At 44.8% G+C, this 21905-nt stretch overlaps 1 protein-coding gene across 1 annotated transcript in view; it reads left to right on the top strand.

The window, feature by feature from the left end:
* Positions 1 to 21905, top strand: part of LOC121572623 (sushi, von Willebrand factor type A, EGF and pentraxin domain-containing protein 1) — a 123238-nt gene that overhangs the window by 57980 nt on the left and 43353 nt on the right. Inside the window, exons 4-10 of the mRNA XM_045225848.1 lie at positions 1772 to 1930; positions 2650 to 2829; positions 4591 to 4770; positions 6244 to 6438; positions 13978 to 14096; positions 17013 to 17142; positions 18099 to 18206. Coding sequence (XP_045081783.1) covers positions 1772 to 1930; positions 2650 to 2829; positions 4591 to 4770; positions 6244 to 6438; positions 13978 to 14096; positions 17013 to 17142; positions 18099 to 18206 — 1071 coding nt within the window. The remainder of the gene's footprint in view (positions 1 to 1771; positions 1931 to 2649; positions 2830 to 4590; positions 4771 to 6243; positions 6439 to 13977; positions 14097 to 17012; positions 17143 to 18098; positions 18207 to 21905) is intronic.

Below are 21905 nucleotides of genomic sequence, written 5' to 3'. Positions count from 1 at the left end.
AGTCCAGGAATTAAAATTACACTTATTTAAACAGTATTTCCACTGTTTCACTACAAGTGAAATATTATTCACGTATAAATAACTGGGCTTCCTGTAAACTTTAAATGGAGGCTATTAAAGGGGTTCCAGGAGCTTCAAAGTAAACGATGAGAAGACATTCAGACATTTACCTTCAGGTTCTGCTGCTTGCTTATGTAAGGCCTGTCTGACCTCCGACTTCAAAGGCAGAATGTGGAAATCATTGAGTATGTATGGGCTACTTCAGTTATCAGGCAGGTAGCTTAGTTGTTAAGAGTGCTGTGCCAGTAACCGAAAAGTTGCTGGTTCTAAGCCCTGAGCCGACTAGGTGAAAAATCTGTCTGTGCCCTTGAGCAAGGCACTTAACCCTAATTGCTCCTGTAAGTCGCTCTGGATAAGAGCGTCTGCTAAATGACGTAAATGTAAGTACACACACACACAGATCCAATAGCAGCAGAGCAGTTAGTTAGAACTACATAGTCCACACATGGCTGATGTTTAATGTGGGTGAGAGCGAGGGGGCTATTCCAGGCTGCTGATTGGGTGGGTGGTTAATGGCACTTGGCTGACCCTGGTGTGCTTAGGTGGGGAATGAGTGTGTGTTGGCATGGAGGATCCATTCCTGTGGCGATACCTAGGGCCTAACACCAGGGCATGGGAGAGAGAGGGGGGGAGAGAGAGAGAGAGAGAGGGGGAGGGAGACAGAGAGAGGGTGGAGGGAGAGAGAAAGAAAGAGGGGAGGAGAGAAACAGAGAGAGAGAGACTACAGCTGCTGGTACCTTGGCACTAAAACAACCCTGGAAAGTCACACCACCAGCTGAGTGTTGGGGAGTTATTTACTTCTGAACACCAATTAGTCAGATCAACACCATGGATGCTCTATAACACTCACTGTACTGTATGTTCTGATTACAACAACAGTGTTTTCTGTCCTTCGCCCATACTTAGACTTCTACCTAGATGGTCTAGCTCGCTTGATAGCTGTGTACTGTATATATTGCAAAATGTTATTGTTAAATCCATACAGTGTGCCATTGATTTGATTAGTGCTGATTGAGTATATAAAGTAGCCCATTCCATTACAGTGAATTGGAGATAACGATTGTTTCTATTAGTCTGATCAATTTGCTGACTTTCTGAACAGTTAACTGGTCTGTAATACAAGGGATACATTGAGATGGCCATCCTTTTCTGTGAGGATGATTTAGTGTGTACAGTACAGATGTAGGATCTTAATTTGAACCAGTTTGCTACAGCAGGAAAATAATCCTGCAGCAAAAGGAAATGTGAATTATTATGTGGATTATAATTAATGGACATTTTTGTAGGGGTTGATATATTTTTGTAAGGGAAAATCAAGTCTGAAATTTCAAAGTGGAAATTACAAACTTCAGAAGACTTTTTAAACCTCAAAACAGACGAAAAAAAGTATCAATAGGGTGATCAAATTAAGATCCTACATCTGTAGATGGAGGAATGTTTGAAAACAAGCTCACTAGCTCTATAACCAGACAGCTTCCTGACTTGGCTGATCAGCCTCAGATGCTTCTAACACAAAGCAGAACTGCCAAGTCAATAGGACTATAATACAGCTCAGAGATCTCAGCATTTGCTCATGGATATGTTTTTGTGTTTGTGTATGTATACAGTATTTACGTGTGTGTGGTCAGTCCTTCTTTTACATTCAATTAATTACTTTTCTAGGTGTGTTTAGTCTATCACCAAGTGTTTTGTCTCTGTCTCCTCTTTACAGCGTGCCCACCAGGCACCTACAAACCGGAGGGCACCCCAGGAGGCCTGAGCACCTGCCTGCTGTGTCCTGACCAGCACCACACCTCCCAACCCGGCAGCACCTCACCCAGCGACTGTGTCTGCAAGCAGGGTTACAGGTCCCAAGGGAAGACCTGCGAAGGTAACGCTGTCCAGACCCAAATGGTATCCTATGCCCTTTTTGGGGGAAGCATATGTGGGGTACGGGGGGTATGGGGTGCCATTTGGGACGTAGACTTAAATAGTCGGAAACACAGGGCAGATTTCCCAGACACAAAGTAGGTCTAGTCCTGGACTAAAAAGCATATTCAATGGAGAACGCTCCATAGCTTTTAAGTCCAGAATTAGGCTTAATCTGCGTCTTGGAAACCGGCACACATGTACTGTATAAACACACATATTCACCCTCAAACACACTTAGTATGTTTCTTGAAGTACGTACAGTAGTAATAACCGACCCCTAAGAATGAGTCAACAGCGTGCTGTGTCAGACTTCCCCCTCTTGCTACAGCTGAGAGAGGTCACTTCCCAAATAACACCATATCCCCATCATTTCATTTCAGTAATTTAGCAGACGCTCTTATCCAGAGCGACTTACAGTAGTGAGTGCATACATGTTCATATTTGTTCGTACTGGTCCCCCATGGGAATCGAACCCACAACCCTGGCATTGCAAGTGCCATGCTCTACCAATTGAGCCACATGGGGCCACATGGGACCCTACAACCTACATAGTGCACTACTTTTGACCAGAGTCGATCTACATCTGTCAGTGCAGTGAGTGAATCTTATCTCATCTAATGTTTTTCACTTTTGACCCTTTTCTCTTCCCCTCCATCTCTCCGTCCTCTCCATCTCCAGTGGTGTACTGTCCAGAGCTGTCTCCTCCAGGGAATGGTTTCTTCATCCACAACGTGTGTAATAACCAGTTCAATGTGGCCTGCGGGGTGCGATGCCAGCCTGGCTACGATCGACTGGGTAGTGGCATCAGACTGTGCCAGCCAGACGGGACATGGTCAGGCTCTCCGCCCAGCTGCAGAGGTGAGAGGGTAGTTTCAATAAATTCCCTGGTTTTCCAGAAATCCCGGTTGAAGTCTTCCCGGAATCAGGAAGGAATAAGCAAGAAATCCGGAATCCTTCAACCAGGATTTCTGGAAAACCAGGCAATTTCTTGAAAGTTCCTGGAATTTTGCAACCCTAACGAAGTATGCACACACACACACACACACACACACACACACACACACACACACACAGTAACGTAATGCATGCACACACGCACACACAAAATCTTTTTTTCTGTCCGATATGTGTCTGCTTCATGCCTCTCTCTCTCCTTTCTATCTTCATATCTGCTTCTCTTTGTTGTTGTTGTTGTTGTTGTTGTTGTTGTTGTTGTTGTTGTTGTTGTTGCTCTCTCTTCATTTCTTTCTTTCTCTGTCTGAATCTCATCATGTTCCTCCTCATGCTCTCACTCATCGCATCTAATTCTTTGTGATTCTCATATTTCAGTGTTGGTATTATATCGCTGGCATCTTTTCATTGTGTATGCATTTATTTTGATTTGATTTATTTTACCAGGTAACTTGACTGAGAACACGTTCTCATTTACAGCAACGACCTGGGGAATAGTTACAGAGGAGAGGAGGGGGGATGAATGAGCCAATTGGAAACTGGGGAAGATTAGGTGGCCATGATGGTATGAGGGCCAGATTGGGAATTTAGCCAGGACACCGGGGTTAACACCCCTACCATGGGATCTTTAGTGAACACAGAAAGTTTTAATGTGACCACTGTTCCTGATTATTACCCCTACACACGCACACACACACACACACACACACACACACACACACACACACACACACACACACACACACACACACACACACACACACACACACACACACACAAAGAGACTGCTCCCAGCAGTTGTTTATTTAACACGTGTCTTTTATAAATCATTATTCAACAATGGGAACTTCTTCAAAGAGGCTCTGAATCTCCATCTGATGTTCCAACGCATTCATAAACATTTATGGGACATACATCGGCCTATCAGGGAGACACACACACACACACACACAAATACACACAAATACACCCCCCCACACACACACACTCACACACACAAATACACATACATTAAGTTGGTAAGAGGCTTGTTAAGTTGGAGCATGGTGTGTGGAGTCAGTGTGGAGAGTATCTGGCTGGTGTGTCAACATTTTCACTGTAGATTAAGATCATGTGTGTTTGGATTGAATTATGGGTAAATATTTACTGGGATCACTACTGTGTGCCAGCAGCTGCAGAGAGAGAGAGAGAGAGAGAGGGAGAGAAAGTGTGTGTGTGCATGGATGCCTGCCTGCTTGCCTGCGCGTGCATGTCTGTGTGTGTGTCTCTCTCTGCCTGTCTGTCAGTCTGTCTTGTTCCACTGTGGGACTCCCATCCAGTTAAACTTTTAGGGAGGGCGTCTCCTAAAAGACTGTCTATCATTGATGATGAAAACCAACACACTAAACACACTCTCTTAGACATCAGGCTAACTAGGACCAGCCGTCCAGGATCATTGCAGTAGAGCAAATGTCTTTCTCTCTCTCTCTCTCCCTCTCTCTCTCTCTCTCTCTCTCTTGCTCTCCCTCACTCTCTCTCTCTCTCTCTCTCTCTCTCTCTCTCTCTCTCTCTCTCTCTCTCTCTCTCTCTCCTCTCCTCCTTCTCTTAGTTTAATCAGATATTTTCATTGCAGTTAGACTGGCCAGTCTCTAAGTCTTGTGTCCTGTTCTGTTCCTCTGTGTACCACAGTGCGCTCCTGTCCCGCCCTCTCCCCGCCCCAGCACGGACACATGAACTGCAGCAAGGGTGGCGCCTCCTACAGGGCGGCGTGTGAGGTGCGCTGTGCCAAGGGCTACAGGCTGGAGGGTGATGCCAGGCTCAGCTGTCAGGCCGACTCACAGTGGAGTGGGATCCAACCACGGTGTGTGGGTAAGCCTGCAGGAACCTCCTACCCCGCTATCACCCTAAAACCTCACTCTACCCCGCTCTCCCTCATCACAGAGCGGGACCCTTGGTGTCTTCACCTCATACTCCATCTCTGTCACTGAACAACCTTGACTCCAGCCAGAGTTCAGTGTGTCTGTTTTGTGAGTCCTCCAGTGTTCCTCTGACAATGAATTATTAGGTGAAAGGTCAGAGAAAGCATGTACTGGGGTGTTGGTGTACAATACTGTACGCACACACACATACACACACACACTTGAAACAGAACACAGTGGTTAAACATATGGTGTGGATTTGCTTGCAGCCACACTACATCACTCTATCTGCCTGCTCATAACAAAAGAGCCGCCACGCCTGTCATGTCTGACACAGGAACACACACACACGCCCAACATGTGCACGTACACACACTCACCACACACAGGCACCACCACATGTCAGACACACAAACACACACAAAAAGGGCAGAACGGTAGTGTTTTACCCACAAACCTCCGTCCGCTCCGCTTTGGCCTCCAATGAGTCACTGTCTCTCTCTCTCTCTCTCTCTCTATCTATTTAAAAGCTACAGACGTCTAACCAAAGGCACTCATTTAGTTTCTGTTTATTGACTCCTATCTCCCCCGGATGAAGTTCTGATTGAGTTACAGTTTGTTTGTGTAGTAGTGTAACGTGATCACTGGCTGCTTCGCTAAAAGGGGCTGGAGATATTTTCTTTTAATCTGAGGAAATCTCCACTGTTATTTTGAGAGGAGAGGACAGCGTTTCTCCTATTCCTCTCCTCTCCCCCTCCTCATCTCTTTTCCTCCTCTCCTCTCCTCTCTTCCTCCTCTCCTCCAAATCTGACTCCATCTAACAGCCAAAAGACTAGAGAATGATCCGGGGACAGTTCTGGGTGGAAGCCACTCACAAGCGATATGTCCAAGAATATATTAAACCCCTTGCTTGTAATAGCTCTGTGGTCTTATATTAATTTCCGAGGACATTCTTGTTTCTTTTGTACTGAAACTGATTTACTGCTCCAGAAAATTGGTTTATTGCATGACGACTGAGTGAGCCTTGTTTAAAGGCCAGAGAGATTCATTCTCTGTAGGGTGAAAACACAGGAAACAGGTTGATGTGCTCCAAGATTTTTCTCTTCTTTTCCTTCCCCAGTTCCGTTACTGTAACTCTTTGTGTTCCTCTGCTTTATGTAGTTGAAGTCAATGCAGTCAATTTGTTGTGACTGTCAAACACAAATATTCTCAGTTAGGGCATGGAGTTTTCCCTGACCATGTGACCTGACCACGAAAAACTCATTCATAATATATCTCATCTTCTGTCTCATCTCCTCTCTCTCTCTCTCTCTCTCTCTCTCTCTCTCTCTCTCTCTCTCTCTCTCTCTCTCTCTCTCTCTCTCTCTCTCTCTCTCTCTCTCTCTCTCTCTCTCTCTCTCTTTATATATATATATATCCTCAGAGGTGCGTTGTCCCCCCATGGTGACTCTGAAGAACGTCCTGCTGTCGCCCCCTGCCTGTGGACAGAGGAAAGTGAAGCCTGGCACCTTGTGCCGCCTTGCCTGTCGCCACGGTTACCGTCTCCAGGGAGACCTGGAGTCACGCTGTCTCTCCTCTGGGGACTGGAGCGCTAACGTCCATAAAGCCACCTGCACAGGTAACAAAATGTAGGATACTGTGTGTGTGTGTGTGTGTGTGTGTGTGTGTGTGTGTATATATGCTCATGAGACAGTTTTCCATAAACCCCTTCTGCATCTTCCGTGCATTTCTTTCCATGTGAACCTTCTGCTGGCGGCTTTAGTAGTCCCTAGTACAGAGCAGAACCAATCGCTGTGTTTGAGGGTTGGGGGAACAACACTGTAATTGCATACAGCTTCTCCAGATGCTTTACAGGTGAAACAGGTGGCTGTAGAATGAGTTCTGTTTTGACTTTATATCCATACACACATCCACACACACGCACATACGGACACACGCATGCACGCACACGCACACACACACATACACACACATCCCTCATGGCCTCCAATAGAAGGCAGGCTAATTAAGGTTGTGTCATTATAACGAGGAAGAGAAAAGAGGAAGAGATGTCATGAAGATAAAATGATTGGAGAGGGATGGGGGATGTCATTGAGATGAAAAGATAGAGGAGGGTTAGTCATCCACACGATGGCTGAGGCCAGGGTGGGTCTGCTCTGTTCTCTTCTCACTGACACTTCTGCCCTCCTCATCCCTCTCTTTTTAATATGGAGGGAGGGAGGGAGGGAGGGAGGGAGGGAGGGAGAGAAATAGAGGGAGAGGAGGACAAGAAGAACAGAGAGAAAGTAAGATGAGAGTAGAGAAGAGAGTAGAGAAGAGAGAAGAGAATAATAGAGAGAAGAGAATAGAAGAGTATAGAGAAGAGTAAAGTAGAGAGAATAGAAAAGTAGAGTAGAGAGAAGAGAAGTGAAGAGAGAAGAGAAGAGAATAGAAGAGTAGAGAGAAGAGAAGGGTAGAGATAAGAGAATAGTAGAGAGAAGAGAAGAGACGAGTAGAGAGAAGAGAAGAGTAGAGAGAATAGTAGAGAGAAGAGAAGAGTAGAGAGAAGAGAATAGTAGAGATAAGAGAAGAGAAGAGTAGAGAGAAGAGTAGAGAGAAGGGTAGAAAAGAGAAGAGTAGAGAGAAGAGTAAAGAGAAGAGTAGAGAGAAGAGAAGAGTAGAGAGAAGAGAATAGTAGAGAGAAGAGAAGTATAGAGAGAAGAGAATAGTAGAGAGAAGAGAAGAGAAGAGTAGAGAGAAGAGAAGAGTAGAGAGAAGAGAAGAGTAGAGAGAAGAGAAGAGAAGAGAAGAGAAGAGAAGAGAAGAGAAGAGAAGAGAAGAGAAGAGAAGAGAAAAGAAGAGAAGAGAAGAGTAGAGAGAAGGTTAGAGAAGAGAAGAGTAAAGAGAAGAGTAGAGAGAAGAGAAGAGTAGAGAGAAGGGTAGAGAGAAGAGAAGAGTAGAGAGAAGAGAAGTGTAGAGAGAAGAGAAGAGAAGAGAAGAGAAGAGTAGAGTAGAGTAGAGTAGAGTAGAGTAGAGTAGAGTAGAGTAGAGTAGAGTAGAGAAGAGAAGAGAAGAGAAGAGAAGAGAAGAGTAGAGAGAAGAGAAGAGAAGAGAAGAGAAGAGAAGAGAAGAGAAGAGAAGAGAAGAGAAGAGAAGAGAGAAGAGTGGAGTAGAGAGAAGAGAAGGGTAGAGAGAAGAGAAGAGAAGAGTAGAGAGAATAGAAGAGAAGATAAGAGTAGAGAGAAGAGAAGAGAAGAGAGAAGAGAAGAGAAGAGAAGAGAGAAGAGAAGAGAAGAGAAGAGAAGAGTAGAGTAGAGTAGAGTAGAGTAGAGTAGAGTAGAGTAGAGTAGAGAAGAGAAGAGAAGAGAAGAGAAGAGAAGAGAAGAGAAGAGAAGAGAAGAGAAGAGAAGAGAAGAGAAGAGAAGAGAAGAGAAGAGAAGAGAAGAGAAGAGAAGAGAAGAGAAGAGTGGAGTAGAGAGAAGAGAAGGGTAGAGAGAAGAGAAGAGAAGAGTAGAGTAGAGTAGAGTAGAGTAGAGTAGAGTAGAGTAGAGTAGAGAAGAGAAGAGTGGAGTAGAGAGAAGCGAAGGGTAGAGAGAAGAGAAGAGAATAGTAGAGAGAAGAGAAGAGAAGAGAAGAGAAGAGAAGAGAAGAGAAGAGAAGAGAAGAGAAGAGTAGAGAGAAGAGAAGAGAAGAGAAGAGAAGAGTAGAGTAGAGTAGAGAGAAGAGAAGAGAAGAGTAGAGAGAAGAGAAGAGTAGAGAGAAGAGAAGAGAAGAGTAGAGAGAATAGAAGAGTAGAGAGAAGAGAAGAGAAGAGTAGAGAGAAGAGAAGAGTAGAGAGAAGAGAAGAGAAGAGTAGAGAGAATAGAAGAGTAGAGAGAAGAGAAGAGTAGAGAGAAGGGTAGAGAGAAGAGAAGAGTAGAGAGAAGAGAAGTGTAGAGAGAAGAGAAGAGTAGAGTAGAGTAGAGTAGAGTAGAGTAGAGTAGAGTAGAGTAGAGTAGAGAGAAGAGAAGAGTAGAGAGAAGAGAATAGTAGAGAGAAGAGAAGAGTAGAGAGAAGAGAAGAGAAGAGAAGAGAAGAGAAGAGAAGAGAAGAGAAGAGAAGAGAGTGGAGTAGAGAGAAGAGAAGGGTAGAGAGAAGAGAAGAGAAGAGAAGAGAAGAGTAGAGAGAATAGAAGAGAAGATAAGAGTAGAGAGAAGAGAAGAGAAGAGAAGAGAAGAGAAGAGAGAAGAGAAGAGAAGAGAAGAGAAGAGAAGAGAAGAGAAGAGAAGAGTAGAGAGAAGAGAAGAGAAGAGAAGAGAAGAGTAGAGTAGAGTAGAGTAGAGTAGAGTAGAGTAGAGTAGAGTAGAGTAGAGTAGAGTAGAGTAGAGTAGAGTAGAGTAGAGAAGAGAAGAGAAGAGAAGAGAAGAGAAGAGAAGAGAAGAGAAGAGAAGAGAAGAGAAGAGAAGAGAAGAGTGGAGTAGAGAGAAGAGAAGGGTAGAGAGAAGAGAAGAGAAGAGAAGAGAAGAGAAGAGAGAGTAGAGTAGAGTAGAGTAGAGTAGAGTAGAGTAGAGTAGAGTAGAGTAGAGAGAAGAGAAGAGAAGAGTAGAGAGAAGAGAATAGTAGAGAGAAGAGAAGAGTAGAGAGAAGAGAAGAGAAGAGAAGAGAAGAGAAGAGAAGAGAAGAGAAGAGAAGAGAAGAGAGAAGAGTGGAGTAGAGAGAAGAGAAGGGTAGAGAGAAGAGAAGAGAAGAGTAGAGAGAATAGAAGAGTAGAGAGAAGAGAAGAGTAGAGAGAAGGGTAGAGAGAAGAGAAGAGTAGAGAGAAGAGAAGTGTAGAGAGAAGAGAAGAGTAGAGTAGAGTAGAGTAGAGTAGAGTAGAGAGAAGAGAAGAGTAGAGAGAAGAGAATAGTAGAGAGAAGAGAAGAGTAGAGAGAAGAGAAGAGAAGAGAAGAGAAGAGAAGAGAAGAGAAGAGAGAATAGAAGAGAAGAGAGAAGAGAAGAGAAGAGAAGAGAGAAGAGAAGAGAAGAGAAGAGTAGAGTAGAGTAGAGTAGAGTAGAGTAGAGTAGAGTAGAGTAGAGTAGAGAAGAGAAGAGAAGAGAAGAGAAGAGAAGAGAAGAGAAGAGAAGAGAAGAGAAGAGAAGAGAAGAGAAGAGAAGAGAAGAGAAGAGAAGAGAAGAGAAGAGAAGAGTGGAGTAGAGAGAAGAGAAGGGTAGAGAGAAGAGAAGAGAAGAGTAGAGTAGAGTAGAGTAGAGTAGAGTAGAGTAGAGTAGAGTAGAGTAGAGTAGAGTAGAGTAGAGAAGAGAAGAGTGGAGTAGAGAGAAGCGAAGGGTAGAGAGAAGAGAAGAGAATAGTAGAGAGAAGAGAAGAGAAGAGAAGAGAAGAGAAGAGAAGAGAAGAGAAGAGTAGAGAGAAGAGAAGAGAAGAGAAGAGTAGAGTAGAGTAGAGAGAAGAGAAGAGAAGAGTAGAGAGAAGAGAAGAGTAGAGAGAAGAGAAGAGAAGAGTAGAGAGAATAGAAGAGTAGAGAGAAGAGAAGAGAAGAGTAGAGAGAAGAGAAGAGTAGAGAGAAGAGAAGAGAAGAGTAGAGAGAATAGAAGAGTAGAGAGAAGAGAAGAGTAGAGAGAAGGGTAGAGAGAAGAGAAGAGTAGAGAGAAGAGAAGTGTAGAGAGAAGAGAAGAGTAGAGTAGAGTAGAGTAGAGTAGAGTAGAGTAGAGTAGAGTAGAGTAGAGTAGAGTAGAGAGAAGAGAAGAGTAGAGAGAAGAGAATAGTAGAGAGAAGAGAAGAGTAGAGAGAAGAGAAGAGAAGAGAAGAGAAGAGAAGAGAAGAGAAGAGAAGAGAAGAGAAGAGAAGAGAAGAGAAGAGAAGAGAGTGGAGTAGAGAGAAGAGAAGGGTAGAGAGAAGAGAAGAGAAGAGAAGAGAAGAGTAGAGAGAATAGAAGAGAAGATAAGAGTAGAGAGAAGAGAAGAGAAGAGAAGAGAAGAGAAGAGAGAAGAGAAGAGAAGAGAAGAGAAGAGAAGAGAAGAGAAGAGAAGAGAAGAGAAGAGAAGAGAAGAGTAGAGAGAAGAGAAGAGAAGAGAAGAGAAGAGTAGAGTAGAGTAGAGTAGAGTAGAGTAGAGTAGAGTAGAGTAGAGTAGAGTAGAGTAGAGTAGAGTAGAGTAGAGTAGAGTAGAGAAGAGAAGAGAAGAGAAGAGAAGAGAAGAGAAGAGAAGAGAAGAGAAGAGAAGAGAAGAGTGGAGTAGAGAGAAGAGAAGGGTAGAGAGAAGAGAAGAGAAGAGAAGAGAAGAGAAGAGAAGAGTAGAGTAGAGTAGAGTAGAGTAGAGTAGAGTAGAGTAGAGTAGAGTAGAGTAGAGAGAAGAGAAGAGAAGAGTAGAGAGAAGAGAATAGTAGAGAGAAGAGAAGAGTAGAGAGAAGAGAAGAGAAGAGAAGAGAAGAGAAGAGAAGAGAAGAGAAGAGAAGAGAAGAGAAGAGAAGAGAGAAGAGTGGAGTAGAGAGAAGAGAAGGGTAGAGAGAAGAGAAGAGAAGAGTAGAGAGAATAGAAGAGTAGAGAGAAGAGAAGAGTAGAGAGAAGGGTAGAGAGAAGAGAAGAGTAGAGAGAAGAGAAGTGTAGAGAGAAGAGAAGAGTAGAGTAGAGTAGAGTAGAGTAGAGTAGAGTAGAGAGAAGAGAAGAGTAGAGAGAAGAGAATAGTAGAGAGAAGAGAAGAGTAGAGAGAAGAGAAGAGAAGAGAAGAGAAGAGAAGAGAAGAGAAGAGAAGAGAAGAGAAGAGAAGAGAAGAGAAGAGAGTGGAGTAGAGAGAAGAGAAGGGTAGAGAGAAGAGAAGAGAAGAGAAGAGTAGAGAGAATAGAAGAGAAGAGAAGAGTAGAGAGAAGAGAAGAGAAGAGAAGAGAGAAGAGAAGAGAAGAGTAGAGAGAAGAGAAGAGAAGAGAAGAGTAGAGTAGAGTAGAGTAGAGTAGAGTAGAGTAGAGTAGAGTAGAGTAGAGTAGAGAAGAGAAGAGAAGAGAAGAGAAGAGAAGAGAAGAGAAGAGAAGAGAAGAGAAGAGATGAGAAGAGAAGAGAAGAGAAGAGAAGAGAAGAGAAGAGAAGAGAAGAGAAGAGAAGAGAAGAGAAGAGAAGAGAAGAGTGGAGTAGAGAGAAGAGAAGGGTAGAGAGAAGAGAAGAGAAGAGAAGAGAAGAGTAGAGTAGAGTAGAGTAGAGTAGAGTAGAGTAGAGTAGAGTAGAGTAGAGTAGAGTAGAGAAGAGAAGAGTGGAGTAGAGAGAAGCGAAGGGTAGAGAGAAGAGAAGAGAATAGTAGAGAGAAGAGAAGAGAAGAGAAGAGAAGAGAAGAGAAGAGTAGAGAGAAGAGAAGAGAAGAGTAGAGAAGAGAAGAGAAGAGAAGAGTAGAGTAGAGTAGAGAGAAGAGAAGAGAAGAGTAGAGAGAAGAGAAGAGTAGAGAGAAGAGAAGAGAAGAGTAGAGAGAATAGAAGAGTAGAGAGAAGAGAAGAGAAGAGTAGAGAGAAGAGAAGAGTAGAGAGAAGAGAATAGAAGAGTAGAGAGAATAGAAGAGTAGAGAGAAGAGAAGAGTAGAGAGCTTAAAGCTGACCTGGTTCCAGCCTCTCTGAAAATACCTATTACACAAACAGTCAAATATTTCCCCTCCAGTAAATGGAAAACCCTAGCAGATCTGATCAGAACGCTGTGTGTGCGTTTAATAGAGAGGGATACCTCACTAGATGGGGCATGTCCAGCTGTGAACTTTCACACAAAAGGGAGTCAAGCTCTGTTTTCAATGACCTACCTGGCTTAGTAAAGGTTAGAGGGAATCAGGTGTTAGCCATAACTAGCTGTGTGGAACTGGTGGTCAGTACAAAGGGTTAGCATTGCACTAGTAGTTGTATGGACAATTTTTTAGAGGTACAGCTTACAGTATTCAGGACATGTACTTCATATATCCGAGAGGGTTAATGTTGATGTAAGGGATGGACAGAGATAGCGACAGCTGTAAAAGGCTTATATGGCTATGAGGTGATGTCGATAATAAAGATGGACATATAATTGACTATGAAGTTTATGTGTTAGACTACAGTATAATTAATTAATAACAGAGGGGGCTCTGACGTGCTGTGTTAGAGGGGTCAGAGGTTATGTGTGACATCACAGTCACTCCCTCAGTGATAACAAGTAGCAGGGCCACATATGATAATGTATGATGTAGAAGCCTGACGAGAGGCGTGGCACTGCCAACATCAGCTGGAACGTGCCCACTGCTACTGACAACTCTGGGCAGGAGGTGAGGAGAGGGCTGTCTGTTTTCTCCTCCAGGGGGTGTTAGTGTTTGCACATGCATCTGTCCTGAGGTAAAAGGTAGACTCAGCGAAATGACGTTGCCACAAGCAGCACCGCAGATATTGAGATGAGCGAGATGCAAGACTTCTCTCTCACACAGTCACACACTGTATCTGTCACACACACACTACATGTCAACGTTTTTAAATGTATCACAGTCACTCCCTCAGTGATAACAAGTAGCAGGGCCACATATGATAATGTATGATGTAGAAGCCTGCGTCCCAAATGGCACCCTACTCCCTACACAGTGCACTGTCCTGGTCAAAAGTAGTGCACTATGTGGGAATTGGGTGCCATTTGGGATGAAGCCAAAGTCTCAACCTCGGTTTTTGCTTTAGTTCATGTCCCTCTTTTAAGTGTAACCACTGGGCACAGACGTAAGTTCAATGTCTAGTTGAGTTTTCAACTAAAGCGAATTCAATGTGAAATCAACACAACATTTCACCATGTCATTGGATTTAGGTTAAAAGTTGGGTGAAAAAAAGACACAATGCCCATAAATTGATGACTTTTTGCAAATCCAATCAGTATTCCATGTTGATTCAACATCATCACAGATTTTTTGGGTTGAAATTACATGGAAACAACGTTGATTCAACCAGTTTTTGCCCACTGGATATTGTTCTTAAAAGAGTTGGAATTAATTTCATCTAATTTCCTGTCAGTTGAGGAGTTGAATGGCAATAATATGGAGTCCCATCATGTCAAGTCCCATCATGTCAAGTCCCATCATGTCAAGTCCCATCATGTCATGGAATTGAAACAGAATATAATTGACCCCAAACTCTGATTTAGGATTCTACAGTGATTTTTTCCCCTGTTTATTTTCTCACCCTCTTTACCCTCTCCGTCCACTCTAACTCTTTTCTCACTCCATCTAGACTCAGAGCCCCCGTGGGTCCAGTGCCCCAGAGACGTGGTGGCAGAGACGGACGAGAGGCGTGGCACTGCCAACATCAGCTGGAACGTGCCCACTGCTACTGACAACTCTGGGCAGGAGGTGAGGAGAGGGCTGTCTGTTTTCTCCTCCAGGGGGTGTTAGTGTTTGCACATGCATCTGTCCTGAGGTAAAAGGTAGACTCAGCGAAATGACGTTGCCACGAGCAGCACCGCAGATATTGAGATGAGCGAGATGCAAGACTTCTCTCTCACACAGTCACACACTGTATCTGTGAGTGTGCATGGGTTTGCTTTACACTGTTACAGCCTGGTTGGCAGTGGACCAAAACAGTAGAGAAGTTGAGCCTCGCGCTTCAACCCTCTTAGTTGTTAAGGAAATTTACCCACTATGCTGTTTACTTTGTGCATCTACAGTCGTGGTCAAAAGTTTTGAGAATGACACAAATATTAATTTTCACAAACTTTGCTGCCTCAGTTTTTATGATGGCAATTTGCATATACTCCAGAATGTTATGAAAAGTGATCAGATGAACTGAAATTAATTGCAAAGTCCCTCTTTGCTATGAAAATTAACTTAATCCCAAAAAAACATTTCCACTGCATTTCAGCCCTGCCACAAAAGGACCAGCTGCCATCATGTCAGTGATTCTCTCGTTAACACAGGTGAGAGTGTTGACGAGGACAAGGCTGGAGATCACTCTGTCATGCTGATTGAGTTAGAATAACAGACTGGAAGCTTTAAAAGGAGGGTGGTGCTTGAAATCACTGTTCTTCCTCTGTTAACCATGGTTATCTGCAAGAAAACACGTGCCGTCATCATTGCTTTGCACAAAAAGGGCTTCACAGGCAAGGATTTTGGCTGCTAGTAAGATTGCACCTAAATCAACCATTTATCGGATCATCAAGAACTTCAAGGAGAGAGGTTCAATTGTTGTGAAGAAGGCTTCAGGGCGCCCAAGGAAGTCCAGCAAGTGCCAGGACCGACTCCTAAAGTTGATTCAGCTGCGGGATCGGGGCACCACCAGTGCAGAGCTTGCTCAGGAATGGCAGCAGGCAGGTGTGAGGGCATCTGCATGCACAGTGAGGCGAATACTTTTGGAGGATGGCCTGGTGTCAAGAAGGGCAGTGAGGAAGCCACTTCTCTCCATGAAAAACACCAGGGACAGACTGATATTCTGCAAAAGGTACAGGGATTGGACTGCTGAGGACTGGGGTAAAGTCATTTTCTCTGATGAATCCCCTTTTCGATTGTTTGGGGCATCCGGAAAAAAGCTTGTCCGGAGAAGACAAGGTGAGCGCTACCATCAGTCCTGTGTCATGCCAACAGTAAAGCATCCTGAGACCAGTCATGTGTGGGCTTGCTTCTCAGCCAAGGGAGTGGGCTCACTTACAATTTTGCCTAAGAACACAGCCATGAATAAAGAATGGTACCAACACATCCTCCGAGAGCAACTTCTCCCAACCATCCAAGAACAGTTTGGTGACGAACAATGCCTTTTCCAGAATGATGGAGAACCTTGCCATAAGGCAAAAGTGATAACTAAGTGGTTCAGGAACAAAACATCGAAATGTTAGGTCCATGTCCAGGAAACTACCCAGACCTTAATCCCATTGAGAACTTGTGGTCAATCCTCAAGAGGCGGGTGGACAAACAAAAACCCACAAATTCTGACAAACTCCAAGCATTAATTATGCAAGAATGGGCTGCCATCAGTCAGGATGTGGCCCAGAAGTTAATTGACAGCATGCCAGGGCGGATTGCAGAGGTCTTGAAAAAGAAGGGTCAACACTGCAAATATTGACTCTTTGCATAAACTTAATGTAATTGTCAATAAAAGCCTTTGACACTTATGGAATGCTTGTAATTATACTTCAGTATACCATAGTAATATCTGACAAAAATATCTAAAAACACTGAAGCAGCAAACTTTGTGAAGACCAATACTTGTGTCATTCTCAAACCTTTTGACCACGACTGTACATCATATCGCTAAGTCTACCATTAATCTTTTTTTGTGAACAGCTTTTCACAAAGAGTCACAAGGTGAAAAACATCAACCCAGTCCTAAACCCCAAAAGAGCAAACAGTAGCACAGTGTCAAGGAACAAGGAAAAACGAACTACCTAATAACATATGTGTTATGGCTTTTCAACCTCTGCCTATTCGTAGATTCAGAGCTATCTATCTAATAGAACTCAGACGGTTTTCTTTAATGGAAGCTTCTCTAATGTCAAACATGTAAAGTGTGGTGTACCGCAGGGCAGCTCTCTAGGCCCTCTACTCTTTTATTTTCACCATTGACCTGCCACTGGCATTAAACAAAGCATGTGTGTCCATGTATGCTGATCATTCAACAATATACGCATCAGCAACCACAGAGGGTTAATATTAATATGTGCATGCCAGTCTCTCTTGGCTAAGAGTTGAGGAAAGACTGACTGCCTCACTTCTTGTTTTTATAAGAAACAATGTGTTGGAAATTCCAGATTGTTTGCATAGTCAGCTTACACACAACGCTGGCACACACACTTACCCCACCAGACATGCCACCAGGGGTCTTTTCACAGTCCCCAGGTTCAGAACACATTCATGGAAACATACAGTATTATACAGAGCCATGAGTGCATGGAACTCCCTTCCATCTTATATAGTGCAAGTGAACAGCAAACCTGGTTTCAAAAAACAAATAAAGCAACACCTCATGGCACAACTCCTCTCCCCATGTGACCTACTTGTTGTGTGTATGTACTGGCATGTATGTGTAATTGATAGACGCACACACACACACACACACACACACACACACACACACACACACACACACACACACACACACACACACACACACTACATGTCAACGTTTTTAAATGTATGTAAATTATAAAGTATTTTGTCTGTAATGTCTTTTTCGTTATGTGTCAGACCCCAGTAAGACTCGCTGTCACCATTGGTGTCGGCTAATGGGGATCCTAATAAAAAATATAAAAATAAAAACCTCTGACCTCTGCCCTCTAGGTCCTGGTCCAGGTGAAGCCTGTGTACACCCCTCCTCAGCTGTTCCCTATAGGAGAGGAGAGGATCACCTATACAGCTACAGACCGTGCTGGGAACCAGGCTAACTGTACCTTCACTGTCACTGTCATAGGTGAGGTCAGATCACAACCATATCACAACCAAAAATCAACCACATCACAACCACATCACAACCCCTTCACAACCACCTCAGAACCACATCATAACCACATCATAACCACATCACAACCAACCATCAGATCACAACCACATATCACAACCACATTTTACAACCACATCACAACCACATCATAAAACAACACAACACAACAAAACCAATATGAAACATGTAGTTGAGATTGTGGCCCTGATTTTTCCTGACCGCATGACCTGACCCAGGAAAAGGAAAAACTCCAGGCCCTAGTTATAGCCTACAGGCTGTAGTTATACTGTAGCTTTTAATTAGAGTTTTTCCTGATCAGGTTACGTTTTCAAGAAATACTTGTGGTAGTTCCTATTTCCAATGACTCAGTTGATTCTTGAAACTCCAGAGTTGTGGGTTTGATTCCCGCATGGGCCGCACATACAGTATTAAACACGTGTTTACTTTGGATAAAAGCGCCTGGCTAAATAACTTGTCTACACAGTAGTCACAGGTGCCAAGCAAACTCAAGTGCACAAAGTGTGAAAAATAAGGGTGTCCAGTGTCACACACTGTCAAGGGGAAAAAGCACTGTGGTAAGCCGTGAACATTTCCATATGCTATTACGAAGAAATGCAGTGGTTTTTTATTAGACACACATGTTTAACTGGTGCCCTTTAAAACAGTGCATACCACTAAGACTAAGAACATAACGTAGCATACTTTACCATAGGGTTACATTGTATTGTTATCCTATTTTAGGAATATTACTACTCCTAATATGTTAATAGTATAGCAATAATGCTAAACACTAAATCAAAGTCCAGTTAACATTTAGGTGGAGATTAAATGTTCTTCTTTACCTCTCCTAAATGTATTGTGCATACTTGGTTGTCATGGTCAAGCTTAGTTCCATCCCTAACAACGGTGATGGTGTTCCTTCCTAGATACGGAGCCCCCTGTGATTGACAGGTGCAGGTCGCCACCCACTTTCCAGGCCACAGACATGCAGACGGCCGTCGTTTGGGAGGTGCCGCAATTTTCCGACAACTCAGGTATGCGATATCCCAGACTGCACCTCTTCGGCTCCCTCTCTCTCTTTCTCTCTTTCTCTCTCTCTCGCTCCAGAGGAACTAATGGTTAAACAGGGTCTTTTCCATCGGGTGACTGGAAAAAGGAGACAGAGAGACAGTGGGAAATAATGTGTGTGTGTGTTTGTGTCTGCGTGTGTGTGTATGTGTGTGTGTGTGTGTGACAATATAATGGTGGGAACCAGACAGACAGACAGAGGTGTGGTACAGACAGTATGTTAATGTCTTTACCATGCTATTAAAGAGGGGTGCGGTTCACTTCACTTCAGACATCTGAGAGATAGAAGTACACTACATAGCCAAAAGTATGTGGACACCCCTTCAAATTAGTGGATTTGGCTATTTCAGCCACACCCGTGTCTGACAGGTGTAAAAGTCGAGCACACAGCCATGCAATCTCCATAGACAAACATTGGCAGTAGAATGGCCCGTACTGAAGAGCTCAGTGACTTTCAACGAGGCAACGTCATAGGATGCCAGCGTTCCAACACGTCAGTTCGTCAAATTTCTGCCATGCTAGAGCTGCCCCAGTCAACTTTAAGAGATGTTATTGTGAAGTGGAAACGTCTTAAGAGCAACAACGGCTCAGCCGCGAAGTGATAGGCCACACAAGCTCACAGAACGGGACCGCCAAGTACTGAAGCGCGTATCACGTAAAAAATCGTCTGTCCTTGGTTGCAACACTCCCTACCGAGTTCCAAACTGCCTCTGGAAGCAAGTCAGCACAATAACTATTCATCTGGAGCTTCATGAAATGGGTTTCCATGGCCAAGCAGCCGCACACAAGCCTAAGATCACCATGTGCAATGCCAAGCGTCAGCTGGAGTGGTGTAAAGCTTGCCGTCATTGGACTCTGGAGCAGTTGAAACACGTTCTCTGTAGTGATGAATCACGCTTCACCATCTGGCAGTCCGATGGACAAATCTGGGTTTGGCGGATGCCAAGAGAACGCTACCTGCCCAAATGCATAGTGCCAACTGTAAAGTTTGGTGGAGGAGGAATAATGGTCTGGGGCTGTTTTTCATGGTTTGGGTTAGGCCCCTTAGTTCCAGTGAAGGGAAATCTTAATGCTGCAGCATACAATGACATTCTAGATGATTCTGTGCTTCCAACTCTGTGGCAACAGTTTGGGGAAGGCCCTTTCCTGTTTCACCATGACAATGCCCCCGTGCACAAAGCAAGGTCCATACAGAAATGGTTTGTCGAGATCGGTGTGGAAGAACTTGACTGGCCTTGACCTCAACCCCATCGAACACCTTTGGGATGAATTTGAACACCGACTGCAAGCCAGGCCTAATCGCCCAATATCAGTGCTCAACCTCCCTAATGCTATTGTGGCTGAATGGAAGCAAGTCCCCACAGCAATGTTCCAATATCTAGTGGACAGCTATCCCAGAAGAGTGGAGGCTGTTATAGCAGCAAAAGGGGGACCAAATCCATAATAATGCCCATGATTTTGGAATGAGATGTTTTGGCCATGTAGTGTATTTACTGTATAGAGAAATATACTGTGGTAGAAATCCAGTATTTTTACATCATCATCAACTGCCTCTTCTTCTTTCTATAGTTAATTAAATGCTGGTGCTCAGAATTCCAGTGACACATTCTATGCATTCTAGTTCTATGGGTAGAACTCCAGGAGTGTGACACATACTGTACTGTACTGTACTGTACTGTACCCAGCAGGTCATTGTGAAGCCCATGGCATCATAGAGAACACACACACACACGTCACAGAGTGTTGTTAATAGTGGACCTCTCACCCTGGCTGGCCCACAGACAGAATTTCCCCAAACATCAGCCCTGTTGACAGATACTACACCATAGCTCTCTGTGGCTCTCTAGCCCACATCACTCCTGTATAATCCACTGTCCTGCTGAGAACTTACACACACAGACACACAGACAGACAGATACACACGTGCACGTACACACATAGTATAGACACATAGTATATACATGCATGAACGCACACACATACTCAGACATATACTCAGACACACACACATGCACTAACCTTCCTGCCAAGGTCCACACACGATATGCCATCAACAAGTAGTAACCACATTGTGGTTTTTAACCGAGGTGGCGCGACGACGTCACTGCAACGTTGATCCAACGTCAGCATGTTTTGTTTTTCCATCAGGCCCACGCCCTGATCACCCCCCCCCCCACACACACACACACTGTTCCCTGGTGCTTGGTGCTGCCTGGGTTATATTTAGTTACAGACTGGCTGGCTGGGTAGACAAGGCCAGGACACCACTCAGCCAGACGTGTCAGCCTGGCTGGAATGAGAATGTCTCTCCTCTCTTCTACTGTCTGTGTTTGTCACGCCCTGACTCTGGGGACTCGTATATGTTGAGTCAGGGTGTGTATGTTCTATGTGGTGTATTTCTATGTTGGGTTTCTATTATGTGTAGATCTATGTTGGCCGGTGTGGTTCCCAATCAGAGGCAGCTGTAGCTCGTTGTCTCTGATTGGGGACCATACTTAGGCAGCCTATTGGCACTAGTGGGTTGTGGGATCTTGTTCCAGTTAAGGTATGTTGTGTTGTGCTGCCTTGGACTTCACGTTTCGTTTTGTTTGTTATTTTGTCGTTGTGTTTAATATTTAATAAACATGTACGCATATCACGCTGCGCCTTGGTCCGTCCCGTCTGTAAGCGAACGTGACAGAAGATCCCACCAAACGAGGACCAAGCAGCGTGCCCAGGAAGAGCGAATAGCCATGTCCCAGGTGGGCAAATTGTGGTCATGGGAAGATATATTCGCGGGGAAAGGGCCATGGGCGAAGGTAGATACCCAGGCAGGAGAGGAGCAACGGCAACGCAGAGGACGCCGGTCGAGGAGGAAGCCCGAGAGACAGCCCCAATCATTTTTTTTGGGGGGGCTAAAGGGATGGTCGGGGAGCGAGAGAGAAGAGCCCCGACCACTGCACCCGGTCGGTTTTCAGATTGGGTCCCTACGACCATGGGAAGAGGAGTGGGAACAGTATTATACTGAGTCGGAGGATGACGACGACGACGAGGTTCTGTTCCCTAACTCGTGGGGGCTCCCGGAGGAGTCCTCACGGGAGGAGGAGTGCCGACGACGGAGACCCGAGAGGCAACCCCAAGAAACATTTTTGGGGGGTCACACGGTGTGGACGACGAGGCAGCAGGAGGCCGTTAAAGGGCGGGTCTGCAGGTTAGGAGAGGAGGCCACCATGTTACGGGGGCTATTGGTTCAGAGGGAGCAGGAGTTATTCGGTCAGAGGGAGGCGCTACAGGAGGCTATAAGGGAGAAGGAGAGTGTAGAGGCACGGCGAGAGGAGCTGGTTAGGCAGCAGAAGGAGCGGGGGTTAATAAAGGAACCCAGTCTCGCACCAAGAAAGTGGTGCGTGTCGCCAGTCCGGTCTGGCCCGTTCCTGCTTCCCGCACTAAGCCAGTGGTGCGTGTTCCCAGTACGGCCCGACCCGTTCCTGCCCCTCGCACCAAGCCAGTGGTGCGCGTCGCCAGTCCGGCCCGTTCTGTTCCTGCACCTCGCACCAAGCCAGTGGTGCGCGTCGCCAGCCCGGTCCGGCCTGTTCCTGTCCCTCGCACCAAGCCAGTGGTGCGCGTCGCCAGCCCGACCTGTTCCTGCCCCTCGCACCAAGACAGTGGTGCGCGTCGCCAGCCCGGTC

The sequence above is a fragment of the Coregonus clupeaformis genome, chromosome 16 (assembly GCF_020615455.1).
Source record: "Coregonus clupeaformis isolate EN_2021a chromosome 16, ASM2061545v1, whole genome shotgun sequence".
NCBI classification, from domain to species: domain Eukaryota; kingdom Metazoa; phylum Chordata; class Actinopteri; order Salmoniformes; family Salmonidae; genus Coregonus; species Coregonus clupeaformis.
This window is presented reverse-complemented; position numbering and strand designations above follow the sequence as displayed.